The sequence below is a fragment of the Vulpes vulpes genome, chromosome 9, assembly GCF_048418805.1.
Source record: "Vulpes vulpes isolate BD-2025 chromosome 9, VulVul3, whole genome shotgun sequence".
Classification (NCBI taxonomy): Eukaryota; Metazoa; Chordata; class Mammalia; order Carnivora; family Canidae; genus Vulpes; species Vulpes vulpes.
In genome coordinates this window covers 102,438,595-102,453,493 of record NC_132788.1, presented here as the reverse complement: position 1 = coordinate 102,453,493, position 14,899 = coordinate 102,438,595, and the positions used below count along the sequence as shown (strand labels likewise).

The following is a 14,899-nucleotide window of genomic DNA, read 5'->3' as shown; positions in this document are numbered from 1 at the left end:
CCTTGAGGAGAATGTAGGCCCGGTGACATCCTCCCTCCCTGCGGGTCCCCGCTCATACCAAGCCAGGTGGGTGAACTGAGAGTCCACGGAGACCCCCAGGACCTCACAGCCCAGCTTGCGGAAGTCCTCGGCATGCTCGCTGAAGGCGATGATCTCCGTGGGGCAGACGAAGGTGAAGTCCAGCGGGTAGAAAAAGAGGACCAAGTATTTCCCTGGGGAAGGAAGCGGGGAGAGACAAGGAATTAGGCCTCTAACGCCTGGGTTCTACCCCCACCTGGGCCCACTCTCGGCTGCCCCTCACCTTTGTAGTCGCAAAGCTTCACCTCCTTGAAGGCGCCATCCACCACGGCGGTGGCCTGGAAGGGCGGGGCGGGCTTTCCGATGTGCGCCTTGCCAGAGGTCATGACTGCAAGCTGAGACACCCCCCGCCCCCCGCTTGGTCAGCGCGCCCGGGAAGACCCTCTGTCGTCCCTTCCCAAGGTCATGCTGCGTGCTGGGCCCGGTTACTGAGAGGCAGAGGCCGCAGCACTACCCCGCACCCTCCCGGGTACCCGGGCTGCGCGGCCTGGACACTGCAGGAGACCCGCCCCCCTGACCAGCACTAGCGGCCGGGCCGCAGGCGCCGGGGCCCCCCATTAGCGTGTCGGCTTGAGCTCCCTGGCACCAGCCCACCGCTCCGGGAGGAGCCCCCGCGAGCCGGGGTGGGGAGCTCGCCGATGCGGCTTGTGTTGCAAGGCCGAGGCCTCGGTTTCCCCTGCAAGGACAAAGGCGGCCACTCCAGCGGGCGGAAACAAAGGCTGCAGCGCTAAGGTCTGGACCCGGCCGGAGCCGCTCGGGGGGGGGGGGGGGGGGCTTCCCAGAGCCCGGTGCCCTCTAGGTGTCCATACCTGCGTGGGCAAGGGCGGCGCGCACGGGCTGGCAGACGCGCGAACACACGTTCTCAGCGCCGAGCGCGCCCGGGGCCTGGGTGCCTTTTATGCGCGGCCCGAACCATGACGCAGAGGGCGAGGGGGGGTGGGCGGACGAGCGGAGCGGTCGGGTCCACTGCAACCGCGGGGGGGTGGGGAACGAGGCCCGCCGGGTCCACGCGCCCGCACGCGGCGGGAGGAGTCGGGGATCGCGGGCCCCGACCACTGCCACCGCTGGCGGGGGGTGACGCGGCCACCGCATCCCCCGCGAGGAGCTCCTCCTCGGAGCGCGCCCGGGTCGGTTGGAGTCCGGCATGGCCGGGAGCCCGGCGGACTTACTGCTGCCGCCTCTGATTCTCCTGCTTCTGGGGACCCCTGCTAGGGTCTCCCCCAACTACAATTACTTCGGCGAGAAGAGCGAAGGCGACCTCTGGGAGGAGCTGCGGCTGCAGCATCAGGAGAAAGGTAACCACACGCTGCGGGTGTGATGGTGCGGAAAGGTGCCTTATTGCCCCACTTTGCCAGCTGGCTGCAAACAGACCCTCCTCCAGGGACTTCAGATCTCTCCCCATCCGCACACTGGCTGGCTCCCTTGGGCTGGTTACTTTTCTCTGAGGCTCAGTTTTCTTACCTGTAAGTTGAAATAGAGACTGACTTTACACCGCTTACAGGGGCAGAGGGGGACATGGGTAGGCAATAAATCCAGAACCAGACATATCCATAAACTCATGGATAAGCGCTAGGAAGGATAGGGATAGAGGAAGAAAGGGGCGGGTAAATGTCTCAAGTCGGAAAAGGCCTGACAGAGCAGATCGGTAACCAATGCAGCAGGAATCCAGCAAAAGCCAAAAACACAAAGATTGAGGGAGAAGAGTATGCCAGGGAATGGGAACAGCAAGTGCCAAAGCCAAGAGGCCAGGCGGAGGGAAAGAAAGAGGCCAGTGTTGTCTTGGGAAGGCATGAAGTGTTAGGACTTTGTGAGCTGCAGAGTTGGGATAAGACCAGTTTCCTAGGGGCATAGGGAGGAGTCCATAAAAGAACATTGTAAAAGAGCCTCTGATAAGCACTCAGAAGGTTGGAACTGCTTGAAAAGTGGTCATTATAGTTGTTTTTGTACTACCTGCTAGCACATCACCAGAGACTTTCAGTACCTTCATTATATTATGCCAATTATGTCACTTAATTTACCACCTGGCATCCCTGCTGGTTAGGTGGCACTATGCCTACTGAACAGGCCCATTATCACCCCCCCTCCCAAGACAGGAGTCAGCTTCAGATGGTGGGCACCAAAGGTGTTGTATCACACTCCCAACTGGACAGGCTGGCACAGGTGGGAAGTGTCAGTTTGCAATTCCTCTGGGCAACACACCAGATGTATCAGCTCAGGGGTGGCTTGCTTTCTATAGGTCTCAGTTTCCCCACCTGGGAATAATGGGAAAATTAAATTAGATCATCTATGGTGGAGTGCTTGGCACAGACGCAGAGCCCAGCAAGCAGGAGATGTTGTTAGTGTATTTATCTGCCTCCCTTCCTAGAGGAGGGCATGGGGGGGTAGGTTCCCCCCTACCTGGCCCTCTATCCCTAGACTTGGAGGACTCCATCCTTGGCCCCTGGGGGAAGTGGCGCTGTTTCTGCGACCTGGGCAAGCAGGAGCGCAGCCGCGAGGTCCTGGGCACGGCGCCGGGTCCGGTGTTCATGGACCGCGAGAATCTGGTGCAGGTGCGGCCGTGCAGGCAACGGGATTGTTCATCCTGCAAACCAACGGATTGCGACTGGAGGCCCTGAACCCGGGTGAGAGACTAGCGCAGAGGAGGCGGGGCCAGGGCAGATGGACTAGTCTGAGCCGCTGGGGTGGGGGGGGCTTCCCAGGGGGTTGAGAGTCCTCAGGGCCTGGGGTGAGGCGAGAGAAAAGGCGGGGCGTGGGGGGGGGGGCGAGGAGAGCCTTTAGGGATGAGGCTTAAAGATGGTGGGGAAAGGTGAGCTGAGTCAGGAGCCGTGAGCCCCACTGATACCCGGGGAGAAAGGAAGAAAGCTAGTGATGAGCCGGGAGGGGGGAATCAGAGATGGAGGAACTGTGACCCTGAGGAAGGGGCATGAGCCTGATGAGGGTCAAGGACCTACAGGGTGACGATGTGAGCCCCTTTGAGACTCAAGAACTGGGGGACATGAACCCTCAACTGGGGGGAATGGCCCTGCCTGGTGGGCTCAGACTCTCAGCAGAAGCCTATTGAGATCTGGGATCACAGTTGGGAAGGGGTGGGTGGAGGAGGCCTAGCCCCTGTTAGAGAGAGGTTAGGAAGGGGGAAAGGCGGGGCGAGGGTCTGGGTGAGGTACCGAGAGAGAGGGAGCTGGACGGCAAATCTGAAGGCCTGAGCCCAGTGGAAGTAGGAATACCTGGTCCGGAGGGCTTAGCCTGTGTGGGGTGGCAGGGACAGGGACCAGAGCCAGCATCCAGATCGGGGACCGGGACCCAGTGATGTGGGCACTGGCAGTAGTCTGGCAGTATAGTGATATTTGACCTTCTAGGCCCTGTCTGGGCCGCGGCCTCCAAGGCCTGCGTCAGTTTCCCACTTTTCTTTCCCTATCCTCCTAGCAGCCCCGACAGGCGGGGCGTCAGGGACTCCGGGGCGGAGCCTGGAAGGCGACCCCGCCCACCCCGTTCCCCCAAAGGAGCTCGGCGGTCGGCCTTGGGAACTACAATTCCCAGGAAGCCGCGCGGCAGGAGTTTCGGAGGCGGCTGCGGAAACGTCAACGGTGGCCAGAGCGTCGGGGGCGTGTCCCGGGCACCGATTGGTCGGGAGCCAGAGCCGCTTCGGGGCCCGCGGAAAACGCGCGCCTAGACCCGCTCCTGTAGACCTGGTTCTTGCGGTCGGTGGCGGCGGCAGAGACGGCATGGATTTCAGCGAGCTGGACAGAGACAACACGGGCCGCTGTCGCCTGAGCTCGCCTGTGCCCGCGGTGTGCCGCCAGGAGCCCTGCGTCCTGGGCGTCGATGAAGCGGGCCGGGGCCCGGTGCTGGGTGCGCCCCCAGGGCTGGGCTGGGGGAGGGGCGTGATTAGGGGAATGCACGTTGCACTGGAACGGAAACCGGGATTGTACCCTACCCGGGGAGGGGGGTGATTGTGGTAATGGCACCGAAAAAAGCGGTGATGATGGAATAAGGATAGCGGTTTTCACGGGCTCACTGGTTGGACCCTCGCTTCTCCAGGCCCTATGGTCTACGCCATCTGTTACTGTCCCCTGTCCCGCCTGGCAGATCTGGAAGCCCTGAAAGTGGCAGGTGAGCCCGAGGTGTGACCCTGGGGAGGGGGTTCCTGGGTGTGTGCAGGAGCGGGTGCAAACTGGAGGGGGAGAACAGCTGGGAGAACCAGTCGCACCCCTTCTCTCCCAACCCTCCTCCCAGACTCAAAGACCCTATCGGAGAGCGAGCGGGACAAGCTCTTTGTGAAAATGGAGAAGGACAGGGACTTTGTGGGCTGGGCATTGGACGTGCTGTCTCCAAACCTCATCTCTACGAGCATGCTTGGGCGGTGAGGGGCCTCCGGGAGGGGCCGGGTGGAGGGGCAGCCAGCGTCGCCTGGAAGGGATCGCTGTAGGGACCGGAACTGACTAGGTTTTGTTTCCCATTGCAGGGTCAAGTACAACCTGAACTCCCTATCCCATGATACAGCCACTGGGCTGGTGCAGTATGCCTTGGACCAGGGTGTGAAAGTTGCACAGGTGAGCTGTTGGATTGTCCACACTTGATCACTTCAGGATAAAATGGGAGTATATAAGTACATTGAGTGATTCAGAGTCAGACATAACTGAGTTATCTCAGGAATATATATTGCTGTCTTTTGACTTTCTACTATTTTTCCTACCCAAAATGTGTGCCCCATACAGGATCAAGGAGGAGCCCCCAGCTCCACTCCCTTTTAATTTACCTCTGTATCTTTTTTTTTTTTTTTTTTTTTTAGGATTTTATTTATTTATTCATGAGAGACACAGAGAAAGAGAGGGAGAAACACAGGCAGAGGGAGAAGCAGGCTCCCTGTGAGAAGCCTGATGTAGGACTCGATCCCAGGACCCTTGGATCACAACCTGAGCCAAAGGCAGACACTCAACCACTGAGCCACCCAGGTGCCCTGATTTATCTCTCTGTATCTTAAAGGCTCGGAATCCAGAACAAATCTATATCTGTTCTCCTGTCTACGGCCTCTGTCCTAGCCCAGGGTACTCTTCTCTCCTGGATTCCTCCCCCATCCTCCTCCCACTTTGATGCCTGTCCTTTATAGTCTGCTCCTGTGAAGCAGATAGTCACATTTTGAAACATAGATCTCAACATTTAATTTTTTGATCCCAGTAACAAATCTGGAAAGTTCAGTGTCAAGTGAAAGAGAGTGAGATTGAATTACCAGAAGGAAATAAAAGTTGGCATTGTATCCAGTACTCTGCGGCAAAGAACAGGCCGTTTTGAGAGAATAACAAGGATAAATACGCTTGAGATAGGGAACATAACAAGGGAGACCTTGTTGAGGAGATGGCTGAAGTCCAGGACTGGAATATGGAGCCCACAATGCAGTATTAGGACAGACGGACAAGGGCCCTGCCCTCTAGGGTTTGGTGACCAAGTCAGGAGGCACAGATGGTAGCTGGTAAGCAGATAATAAAGGTGATTTCTGAGGGTAACAGCAATGGAGGTCACTGACTTGATCTCTCTATTCCAGCTATGAGGCCTCCCTGTTACTGTCTAGCATACTTGACATGGTCCCACCTCAGGGCCTTTGCACTAGCTGTTCTTTCTGGCTAGAATCCTCTTCACATGGCATCTTCACATGGCTCCTTCTCTTACCTTTTTCAGGCCTTTATTCAAATGTCACCACCTTGAAGTGACCATCCCCGAATCTCTCCTACCACTATATAAAATGATACCCCCCAGCATGCCTGCCTGGCTCAGTCGTTAGAGCATGGTACTCTTGATCTCAGGGTCAAGAGTTTAAGCACCACATTGGACATAGAGCATACTTAAAAAATAAGTAGGGCAGCCTGCGTGGCTCAGCGCACTGTCTCTCATGAATAAATAAATAAAATCTTAAAAAAAAAAAAGGTAGATAAGAAATAAAATGGTAATCCCTCCCAACTCTCCCCTGTCCTTTATTATTTATCCTGTTTCTTGTCTGTGGCACTTACCAGGGTATCCACTCCATGAAGACAGAGGTTTTTTTGTCTTGCATTTGCTTCTATAATTCCTGGCATCTGCTGTAGCTGTGGTATGCAGTAGGTGCTCAGTAAGTGTGGAATAGCTTCAGCTTGATCAGGGACAGCCTCTTTTGGAGGGGACTTTTCCTTTTTTTTTAAGTAATCTCTGCACCCAGTGTGGGGCTCAAATTCATGACTTGAAGATCAAGAGTTGCACACTCTGCCGACTGAGCCAGCCAGGTGCCCCTGGAGGGGACTTTTAAACTGAGATGCCCGGGATGCCTGGGTGGCTTAGCAGTTGAGTGTCTGCCTTTGGCTCCAGGTGTGATCCCGGGATCCAGGATCAAGTCCCGAGTCCCACATCGGACTCCCTATGGGAAGCCTGCTTCTCCCTCTGCCTATGTCTCTGCCTCTCTCTGTGTATCTCTCATGAATAAATAAATAAGTCTTTAAAAAAATAATAAAATAAACTGAGATGCCTGGGAAAGGTGCAGTTAGGCCTTGAGCTGAGAAGAGTATTCCAGACACAGGAGCAGCGGGTGTAAATGCGGTGAGGCTGGATCACTGACACAGTTATTTTCCCAGAAGTTTGTTGAATGAATACCTTTCTGTCACCACGGCAGGTATTTGTGGACACTGTGGGGCTGCCAGAGACCTACCAAGAGCGGTTGCAGCAGCGCTTTCCTGGCATTGAGGTGACAGTCAAGGCCAAGGCGGATGCCCTCTACCCTGTGGTCAGCGCTGCCAGTATCTGTGCCAAGGTTAGGCTCCTTCTGGCCGTGGCCAGCTCCTAGCATCCCCCTGGACATGTGGCAGGCATGCCTGCTTCAGGGGAGGGAGATCCTAAGTTTTTATCTTGCCCACAGGTGGCCCGTGACCAGGCTGTAAAGAGCTGGCACTTTGTGGAAAAGCTGCAGGACCTGGATGCCGATTATGGCTCCGGTTACCCCAATGGTGAGCAGACTGGAGCCTCCTTGAGACAGTGATATTGACAGTAACGCCAACAAGGGAGGCCTGAATGCACTTCTACAGTTTTCTTCATTGTGCTCATCCTGCTCCGCGATGGAAGAGCCTGAGGCTCAGACGGGGGAGCCACTTGTTTATGGCCAGCATGTGGCAAAGCTGGATTCCAGTGGGCAGGCTCTCTCCCTTCTCTCTCCATCTGTGCTGTGCCCCAGTGAGGGCCTGACACCCTTGGTGGGCATCTGTCTATTAAGGGGAAAGGGGTGGTGGTGAGCGGTGTCCACTCATGTCCAGTAGCCCCAGCTTAAATCTGTTGTTTTCTTTTTCTTTTTCTTTTTTTTTTTTTTTAAGATTTTATCATTTATTTGACAGACAGGAAGAGAGAGAGCACAAGCGGGGGCGGGGGTAGCAGAGGGAGAGGGAGAAGTAGGCTATCATGTGGGGCTCGATCCTAGGAACCTGAGATCATGACCTGAGTTGAAGGCAGTTGCTTAACCAACTGAGCCACCCAGGCGCCCCGAATCTATTGTTTTCTTCCCATTTATGAGGCTCACTCTCTTTGTCTGTGTGGTAGATGATCGTGTGCTCGCCTCCTGCCATGAGTTTATTTCAAGATTCAGTGGCTGGGTTCAAGGAGCCCTGTGGTCCTTCTGAGGCCCAAGGGAGGGATGGGCAGTTGGGTAGGGAGACACAGCAAGTCTGTGATTGGAACTTAGGTGAGGCCAAAGTAAGGAAACCAGATCCAAGCCAAAGACAGTTTGGGTCGCATTCCGTGCTTATTGAGGGCCTGGTATGTGCCATGCAAGTCTGTGCCCTGGGGATATAGCCATGAGCAAGACAAAGAAGGACCTTCCTGTGCCTGCTGAGCTCCTAGTTTTGTGGAGATGGCGGGTATTACCACCATGATTCACAGATGCTCATTTAATGACTGTTGTCCTTGAGGGGGTGAAAGGATGTCTCAGGGACAGTCTCCCTAAACTACCTTGAGCACATCAGGTGGAGTTGGGAAGCTGCCTGCAAAAGGGTTCTGAGGCAGGAATGGGTCCCAGACAGTGGGAGGTGCCTCAGGGGTACTCTGGAGGCCAAGATGAGGTAGTGGTGCCTCCGATGCCAGGCCGAGGAACTTGGACCGTGTGGCAGGGCTCAGGGGCCATCACCACTGCCCACCCCACCTTTCCTGTCCCTCAGATCCCAAGACAAAAGCATGGTTGAGGAAGCACGTGGAGCCTGTGTTTGGCTTCCCCCAGTTTGTCCGTTTCAGCTGGCGCACTGCCCAGAGCATCCTGGAGAAGGAGGCAGAAGGTGTTATATGGTGAGTGTCCTGGGGGTGCCATGAAGAATGAGAGAGGGAGGCTGGAGCTCAGTCCTCCCTGGGACTCCCCCCCCCCCCCCACCCCTGGCCTCCTCCCGACACTCCAAAGTGATCAGTATCCCCACCTCTCTCTCTCACACAGGGAGGACTCGGTGACAGGGGATCAGGAGGGACCTGGGAGGATCATGTCCTATTTCAGCAAAGGCCCCCGAACCCACCCCCGCCTCCCCCACCGGTACTTCCAAGAGCGAGGCCTGGAGTCAGCCACCATTCTCTAGGAGCCAGCCTGTTCTCCCTTTACGTGCCTCCCTCACCCTGCACTGCTTCTCCCCCACCCCCCAATTTGTGATTAAAATTGTTTAAGGAAAGCTAAGCATTTGGTTGTACTTTGGGGTGGAAGCTCGTTGGGAGTGTGCTCTGTAGCTCTACCCAGCTACAGACTTTTGGAACCTAAACAAGATGGGCCCTCCCTGGCTGATTTATTTTATTTTTAAATTTGTATTTATTATTTTTTTTAAAGATTTTATGTATTCATGAGAGACAGAGAGGCAGAGACCTAGATAGATGGAGCAGGCACCTCCATGGGGAACCTGCTATGGAACTCTATCCCAGGACCCCAGGATCATAACCTGAGCCAAAGGCAGATGCTCAACCACTGAGCCACTCAGGTGTCCCCTTTTATTTTTATTTTCATTTTATTTAATTTATTATTTAAAGATTTGTTGGGCAGCCCCAGTAGCCCAGTGGTTTGGTGCTGCCTTTGGGGGGGTGTGGATCCTGGAGACCTGGGATCGGGTCCCGCATCAGGCTCCCTGCGTGGAGCCTGCTTCTCCCTCTGCCTGTGTCCCTGCTCTCTCTCTCTCTCTCTCTCTCTCTCTCTCTCGCCTCATGAATAAATAGATAATCTTTTAAAAAATAAAGATTTGTTTGTTTTAGAGAGAGAGAGAGAGCACACATGCAGGCTCAGAGTAAGGGCAGAGAGAGAGAATCTGAAGGAGACTTCTGCTCTGAGCATGGAGCCCAACCGGGACTCGAGGTCACAACTCTGAGATCCCAACCTGAGCCAAAAACCAAGAATCAGACGTTTAGCCAACTGTGACACCCAGGTGCCCCTATTATTTTTTTTCAATGCGTAATATACTTGTAGGATGCAGAATTAGGAGGGAGCACCCTGCCTCCAGATTGCTGGTGGGCTTACCAAGGTGTCTCAGTCTGTTCGGGCTGCCCTAACAAAATACCACAGACAGGGTGGTTTATAAACAACAGACATTTATTACCATTCTGGAGGACAGAAATCCAAGATCACGGTGGTCAGATTCTGGTGAGGACCGTTTTCCAGGTTGTGGACTGCCAACTTCTCACTGTGTCCTCCCACGGCAGAAGGGGCAAAGAACCTGTGTAAGGTCGCTTTTATAAGAGCACTAATCCCCTTCTTGACCTAATCACCCCTTAACACCATTATCTGTGGGAATTAGGATATCAACATGAATTTCGGGGGAACATAGACATTCAGGCCACAGCAGATACCTTTTAGATCCTTCTGGGCATTGCCTGGCACGTTACAAATATACATGTGGATGCTTTTCTGAGGTTTGTTTTTGTTTTACAAATGGAAACAGACTACCCTAGACTGCACATTCTTACTCTTCACCACATCTTGGAGGTAATTCCCAATGAATGCCTAAAGACCTTCCTCATGCCCATTCTAGCTTTAAAGTCCTCAGTGCAAATGTCCTGTGGTTTATTTAATACTTTTTTTTTTTTTTAGACTTTTATTCATGAGAGACACACAGAGAGAGGCAGAGACATAGGCAGAGGGAGAAGCAGGCTTTCTGCGGGGAGCCCAATGCAGGACTCGATCCTAGGACTCCGGGATCATGACCTGAGCTGAAGACAGATGCTCAACCACTGAGCCACCCAGATGCCCCTACTTAATGCTTAAGAGGCATTGAGTTATTGCCCGGCTTGCCATTAAATATTAAACATGTAGGACACCTGGGTGGCTCAGTGGTTGAGCATCTGCCTTTGGCTCAGGGTGTGATCCTGGAGACCTGGGATCGAGTCCCACATTGGGCTCCCTGCATGGAGCCTGTTTCTCCCTCTACCTGTGTCTCTGCCCCCCTCTCTCTGTGTCTCTCATGAATAAATACAATGTTTTTAAGAATAAATATTAAATGTGTACAGCGGAGAATGACTGGGGTATGCCATCATTTCTCATGCAGTTTTGTCTGTAGGATAAATCCCCAGAGGTGAGCTTGCTGGGTGAGAGGATCTATGTGGTTTGTAATTTGGAGAGATATTTTCAAACTCCTCTCTGTGAAGACATGAACTCGTCCCACCAGCAGTGTAAGTAAGCACTTATTTCCCGCACAGCCTTGCCAGTAGCAGGACAGGTTTATTTCAGTCCGTGAGAAGTTTGGAAGCCTACACTCAACCTACACTGTGGCTCAACAACATCAAGGACACTCTTTTTTTTTTTTTTTCCTAAGATTTTTCTTGTTTTATTTGAGAGAGATCACACGTGGAGGGGAGGGACAGAAAGAGGAGAGAGAATCTCAAGCAGATGCCGCGCTGAGCACAGTGCCTGACTTACATGGGGCTTGATCCCATGACCCTGAGATAATCACCTGAGCCAAAATCAAGAGTTGGATGCTTAACCACCTGAGCCAGGTGCCCCAAAGACACCATTTTAAAAATTCATCTATTTTGCCATTTTGGTGGGGTTTTTCTGCCTCTCATGGTCCTACTATGGCTGCCATAGTTCCAGATATCACATCTCAATCTCCAAAGGCCTCATCCCCCAGCAGCTGCCCTGTCACTTCCTGGATGAAAGTAGGACAAGTCTATGCCCAAAGCAATTCCTGAGTGGGGAATGGAATATCTGGGATAAAAAGTTAAGAACTGGTACCTGGGGGTAGGAAGATATCCAGTACCCAGCCCTCCCACCTCATTCCCTCACCCTGACTCTTCCTTGACTTGAGCATTTCATGGAAAGAAGAAAGGGGATGGTTTTTAACTTCTTAGTAAATGTTCTGATGGGGGGATCCCTGGGTGGCGCAGCGGTTTGGCGCCTGCCTTTGGCCCAGGGCGCAATCCTGGAGACCCGGGATCGAATCCCATGTCGGGCTCCCGGTGCATGGAGCCTGCTTCTCCCTCTGCCTGTGTCTCTGCCTCTCTCTTTCTCTCTCTCTGTGTGTGACTATCATAAATTAAAAAAAAAAAAAAAAAAAAAAAGCATCCTTTAAAAAAAAAAAAATGTTCTGATGGGAAAAGCCCAGGACATTATGGGAATATTATTTATGGAGCATGTATTAGTTGGTTCGGGCTCCATAACAAAGTACCACAGACAGGGTGGCTTAAACAACAAGTTTATTTTCTCAGTTCTGGAAGCTAGAAGTCCAAAATGAAGGTGTTGGCAGTGTTGATTTCTCCTTGGTTTGCAGATGGCCATCTTCTTCCTGTGTTTTACAAGGTAGTCCCTTTGTGTGTGTCTGTCCTAATCTCTCTCTTTTTTAAATTTATTAAAGAGAAAGAGCATGCATGAGCAGTGGGGAGGGGTAAAGGGACAGGGAGAAGCAAGCTCCCCACCAAGCAGGGAGCCCCACGCAGGGCTCGATCCCAGGGCTCCGGGATCATGACGTGAGCCAAAGGCAGATGCTTAACTGACTGAGCCACACAGGCGCCCCTAATCTCTTAAGGATTCCAGTCATTGGATTATGACTCACCCATGTGACCTTAGTTTACTTTAATTACCTCTTGGAAGACCCTATCCAAATGTAGTCACAGCCTGGGGCACTGGGGTTAGGACTTCAACATGTATTTGGGGAGTGGAATACAATTTAGTGCATAACCGAATACCTCCACATAGGTTCTGTGCTGGGGACCAGGAAGCCAGTGCTGACCCAGCTACAAAAGGTCTCTGAGTACCCACTGAGGTCCAGGGGACCTCAGGAGTGCACCATGGGGATCCCAGCTCTGCTCTGGGGCTCACAGAGCCTGAGAAGCTCAATGGCTGAGATCTGAGGGGTGGGACAGAACAGGAGGGAGAAGAGGGCTCCTGGCAGTGGGAGCAGTTAGTGCAGATACCCAGAGATGAGAAGATCTGCTTTGGTGTTTTGTTTTTTAAAGATTTTATTTATTTATTCATGAGAGACACAGAGAGAGGCAGAGACACAGGCAGAGGGAGAAGCAGGTTCCATGCAGGGAGCCCGACGTGGGACTCAATCCCAGGACTCCAGCATCAGGCCCTGAGCTGAAGGCAAATGCTCAACCGCTGAGCCACCAGGTGTCCCGGAAGATCTGCTTTGAGAAGGCCGGAGAGTAGGGATGGTGAAGGCAGACCTTGGGGAGGAGCTGGGGCCTCCCCATTTTCCCACCCTTGGGGTACCTTCTCTTCAAGCCTCAGCCTCTGGTTATCATTGTAGTTACAAAACGTTTACACATCCAGATTCCATTAGTAATTTTGCCCTGTCCTTTTCTCTGCTATAAATATGTAAATTTATGTTATAAATTTTGGATTTACTTTTTTCTCTCAAATTAGAATTATATTTTATCTTGAATGTATAGGCCCCTTTGACTGCTCATGGAATTTGCCTGGACAAGATAAAGAGAAACTATCCCCCCGTAAGTAGAAGTTAGTGGGCACCCTACGGGTGTAATTTGCAAGTGTTACTTTTGGATTTTTTAAGTTTTTTTTTTTTTTTTTTTTTTTTTTTTTTTAATTGGGACGTCTGAGTGGCTCAGCAGTTAAGCGTCTGTCTGCCTTTGGCCCAGGGTGTGATCCTGGAGTCTTGGGATTGAGTCCCATATCGGGCTCCCTGCGTGGAGCCTGATTCTCCCTCTGCCTGTGTGTGTGTGTGTCTCTCTCTATGTCTCTCATGAATAAAGAAATAACATCTTTAAAAAATAGATCTTTGAATCCCCAGTTTTTCAAATAGAGATCCCCAGATCAGCAGCATCAAGCTCATCTGTTAGAAATGAAGGGTCTGGGGGCACCTGAGCTGCTCAGTTAAGTGTCTGACTCTTCTTTTCTTTTTCTTTCTTTCTTTCTTTCTTTCTTTCTTTCTTTCTTTCTTTCTTCTTTCTTTTTTTCTTCCTTCCTTCCTTCCTCCTTCCTTCCTTCCTTCCTTCCTCTTCCTTCTTTCCTTCCTTCCTTCCTTCCTTCCATCCCTCCTTCCTTTTCTTTCCTTTCTTTTCTTTCTTTTCTTTCTCTTTCAAGACAGAGAGGCAGAGACATAGGCAGAGGGAGAAGCAGGCTCTCTGCAGGAGCCCAATGTGAGACTCTATCCCGGACCCTGGGATCAGGCCCTGAGTCAAAGGCAGACACTCAACCGCTGAGCCACCCAGGGATCCCTGACTCTTGATTTTGACTCAGGTCATTATGTCAGAATAGTGAGATTGAGTCCTGCCTGCGTTGGGCTCCACCCTGAGCCTGGAGCCTGTTTGGGATTCTTTCTCTCCCTCTCCTTCAGCTCCTCCCTGTTCACTCTCTCTCTCTAAATAGATCTTTTTTAAAGACTTAAAAATAAATAAAATGAAATTAACAATAACCCGTTTCTGGAAGATTACCATGTGGGTTATTCTTCTGGTTCTCTTTCACCCATCTCTGCCCACCGTCTGCTTCCTGTCCTGATGTCCTCACTGGTCTTCCTTATCTCCAGTCTCACCCTCTCCCTGTCCTACTGGCAGGGTCAGACAAGAGTCTTAGTCTGATGGGCCTTCTTGTGTGTAAACCTTCCATGGCTTTCACCTTATCATCAGGGCCAAGCACCTTTGCCTTGTGTTCAAGGCCTTCTGTGTAACAGTATATATAACTGTGACAATGATAATGGATAATGTCTATGTTTATTGAGGGTTAATTATGTCCCAGGGATTTTCTAAGTATTTTATTTGGCATCCCTCTCATTAGGAGTTGGAGTCTAATGCTTCCCCTTGAATATGAGCTGGCTCTAGTGACACAACATCAGTGAATAGAGAGTGGAGGCAACACTGCTTTCTAACACCAGAGAGAAAGAGAGGAGACTGCTTCAACCTGACTGTCTTGGAACACTTGCCCTTGGAGCCCAGATGCCATGCTGTGAGGAAGCCCAAGCCAGAGGGACATGCCATGTGTAGCAATTCTGTCGGCAGCCAGGCAAGAGCCAGTGCCAACCACCAGATGTATGAATGAAGAAGCCTTTAGGGTGATTCCAGACCCAGCCAGTGTTTGTAACTGAACCCAGAAAGAATAATGATTGTTGTTTTATAGCACTAAGTTTGGAGTTGCTGCACAGCTATGTATAATCAGAACAACTTGCATTCGCTCATTTAATTCTCCCAACAATCCTAGGAGAGGAACACTTATCCCCATTTTATAGATAAAGAGACTCAGAATGGCTGGAAAACATCCCCAGTCCATGTGGTTCGGAGGGAACTGACCCCATCCTGAGCCTTCAGGCACAAGCCCATAACCCATGTCAGGCCATTGAGAGTGTAGCATCCCTCTGGGCACAGTGATTGGTTTGGTGATGGGCTCTCATGAGGAGACAGGATCATT

At 52.1% G+C, this 14,899-nt stretch overlaps 2 protein-coding genes across 3 annotated transcripts; both read left to right on the top strand.

Annotated features, from left to right (window-relative positions):
- Positions 1-1,054: 1,054 nt before the first annotated feature.
- On the top strand, positions 1,055-8,737 carry THSD8 (thrombospondin type 1 domain containing 8). Of its 2 annotated transcripts, none has more exons than XM_025983485.2 (10): positions 1,055-1,373; positions 2,494-2,699; positions 3,505-3,927; positions 4,117-4,188; positions 4,312-4,438; positions 4,541-4,628; positions 6,713-6,850; positions 6,956-7,043; positions 8,241-8,364; positions 8,507-8,737. In XM_025983485.2, exons 1-2 carry the CDS (start codon positions 1,223-1,225, stop codon positions 2,691-2,693), a joined length of 351 nt encoding a protein of 116 aa, XP_025839270.2. In that variant the 5' UTR covers positions 1,055-1,222; the 3' UTR covers positions 2,694-2,699; positions 3,505-3,927; positions 4,117-4,188; positions 4,312-4,438; positions 4,541-4,628; positions 6,713-6,850; positions 6,956-7,043; positions 8,241-8,364; positions 8,507-8,737. The 2 variants fall into 2 exon arrangements, with proteins under 2 accessions (XP_025839270.2, XP_072577564.1); XM_072721463.1 differs by having other exon boundaries at positions 3,502-3,927.
- On the top strand, positions 3,795-8,737 carry RNASEH2A (ribonuclease H2 subunit A). The gene is made up of 8 exons (XM_072721462.1): positions 3,795-3,927; positions 4,117-4,188; positions 4,312-4,438; positions 4,541-4,628; positions 6,713-6,850; positions 6,956-7,043; positions 8,241-8,364; positions 8,507-8,737. Exons 1-8 carry the CDS (start codon positions 3,801-3,803, stop codon positions 8,640-8,642), a joined length of 900 nt encoding a protein of 299 aa, XP_072577563.1. The 5' UTR covers positions 3,795-3,800; the 3' UTR covers positions 8,643-8,737.
- Positions 8,738-14,899: the final 6,162 nt, after the last annotated feature.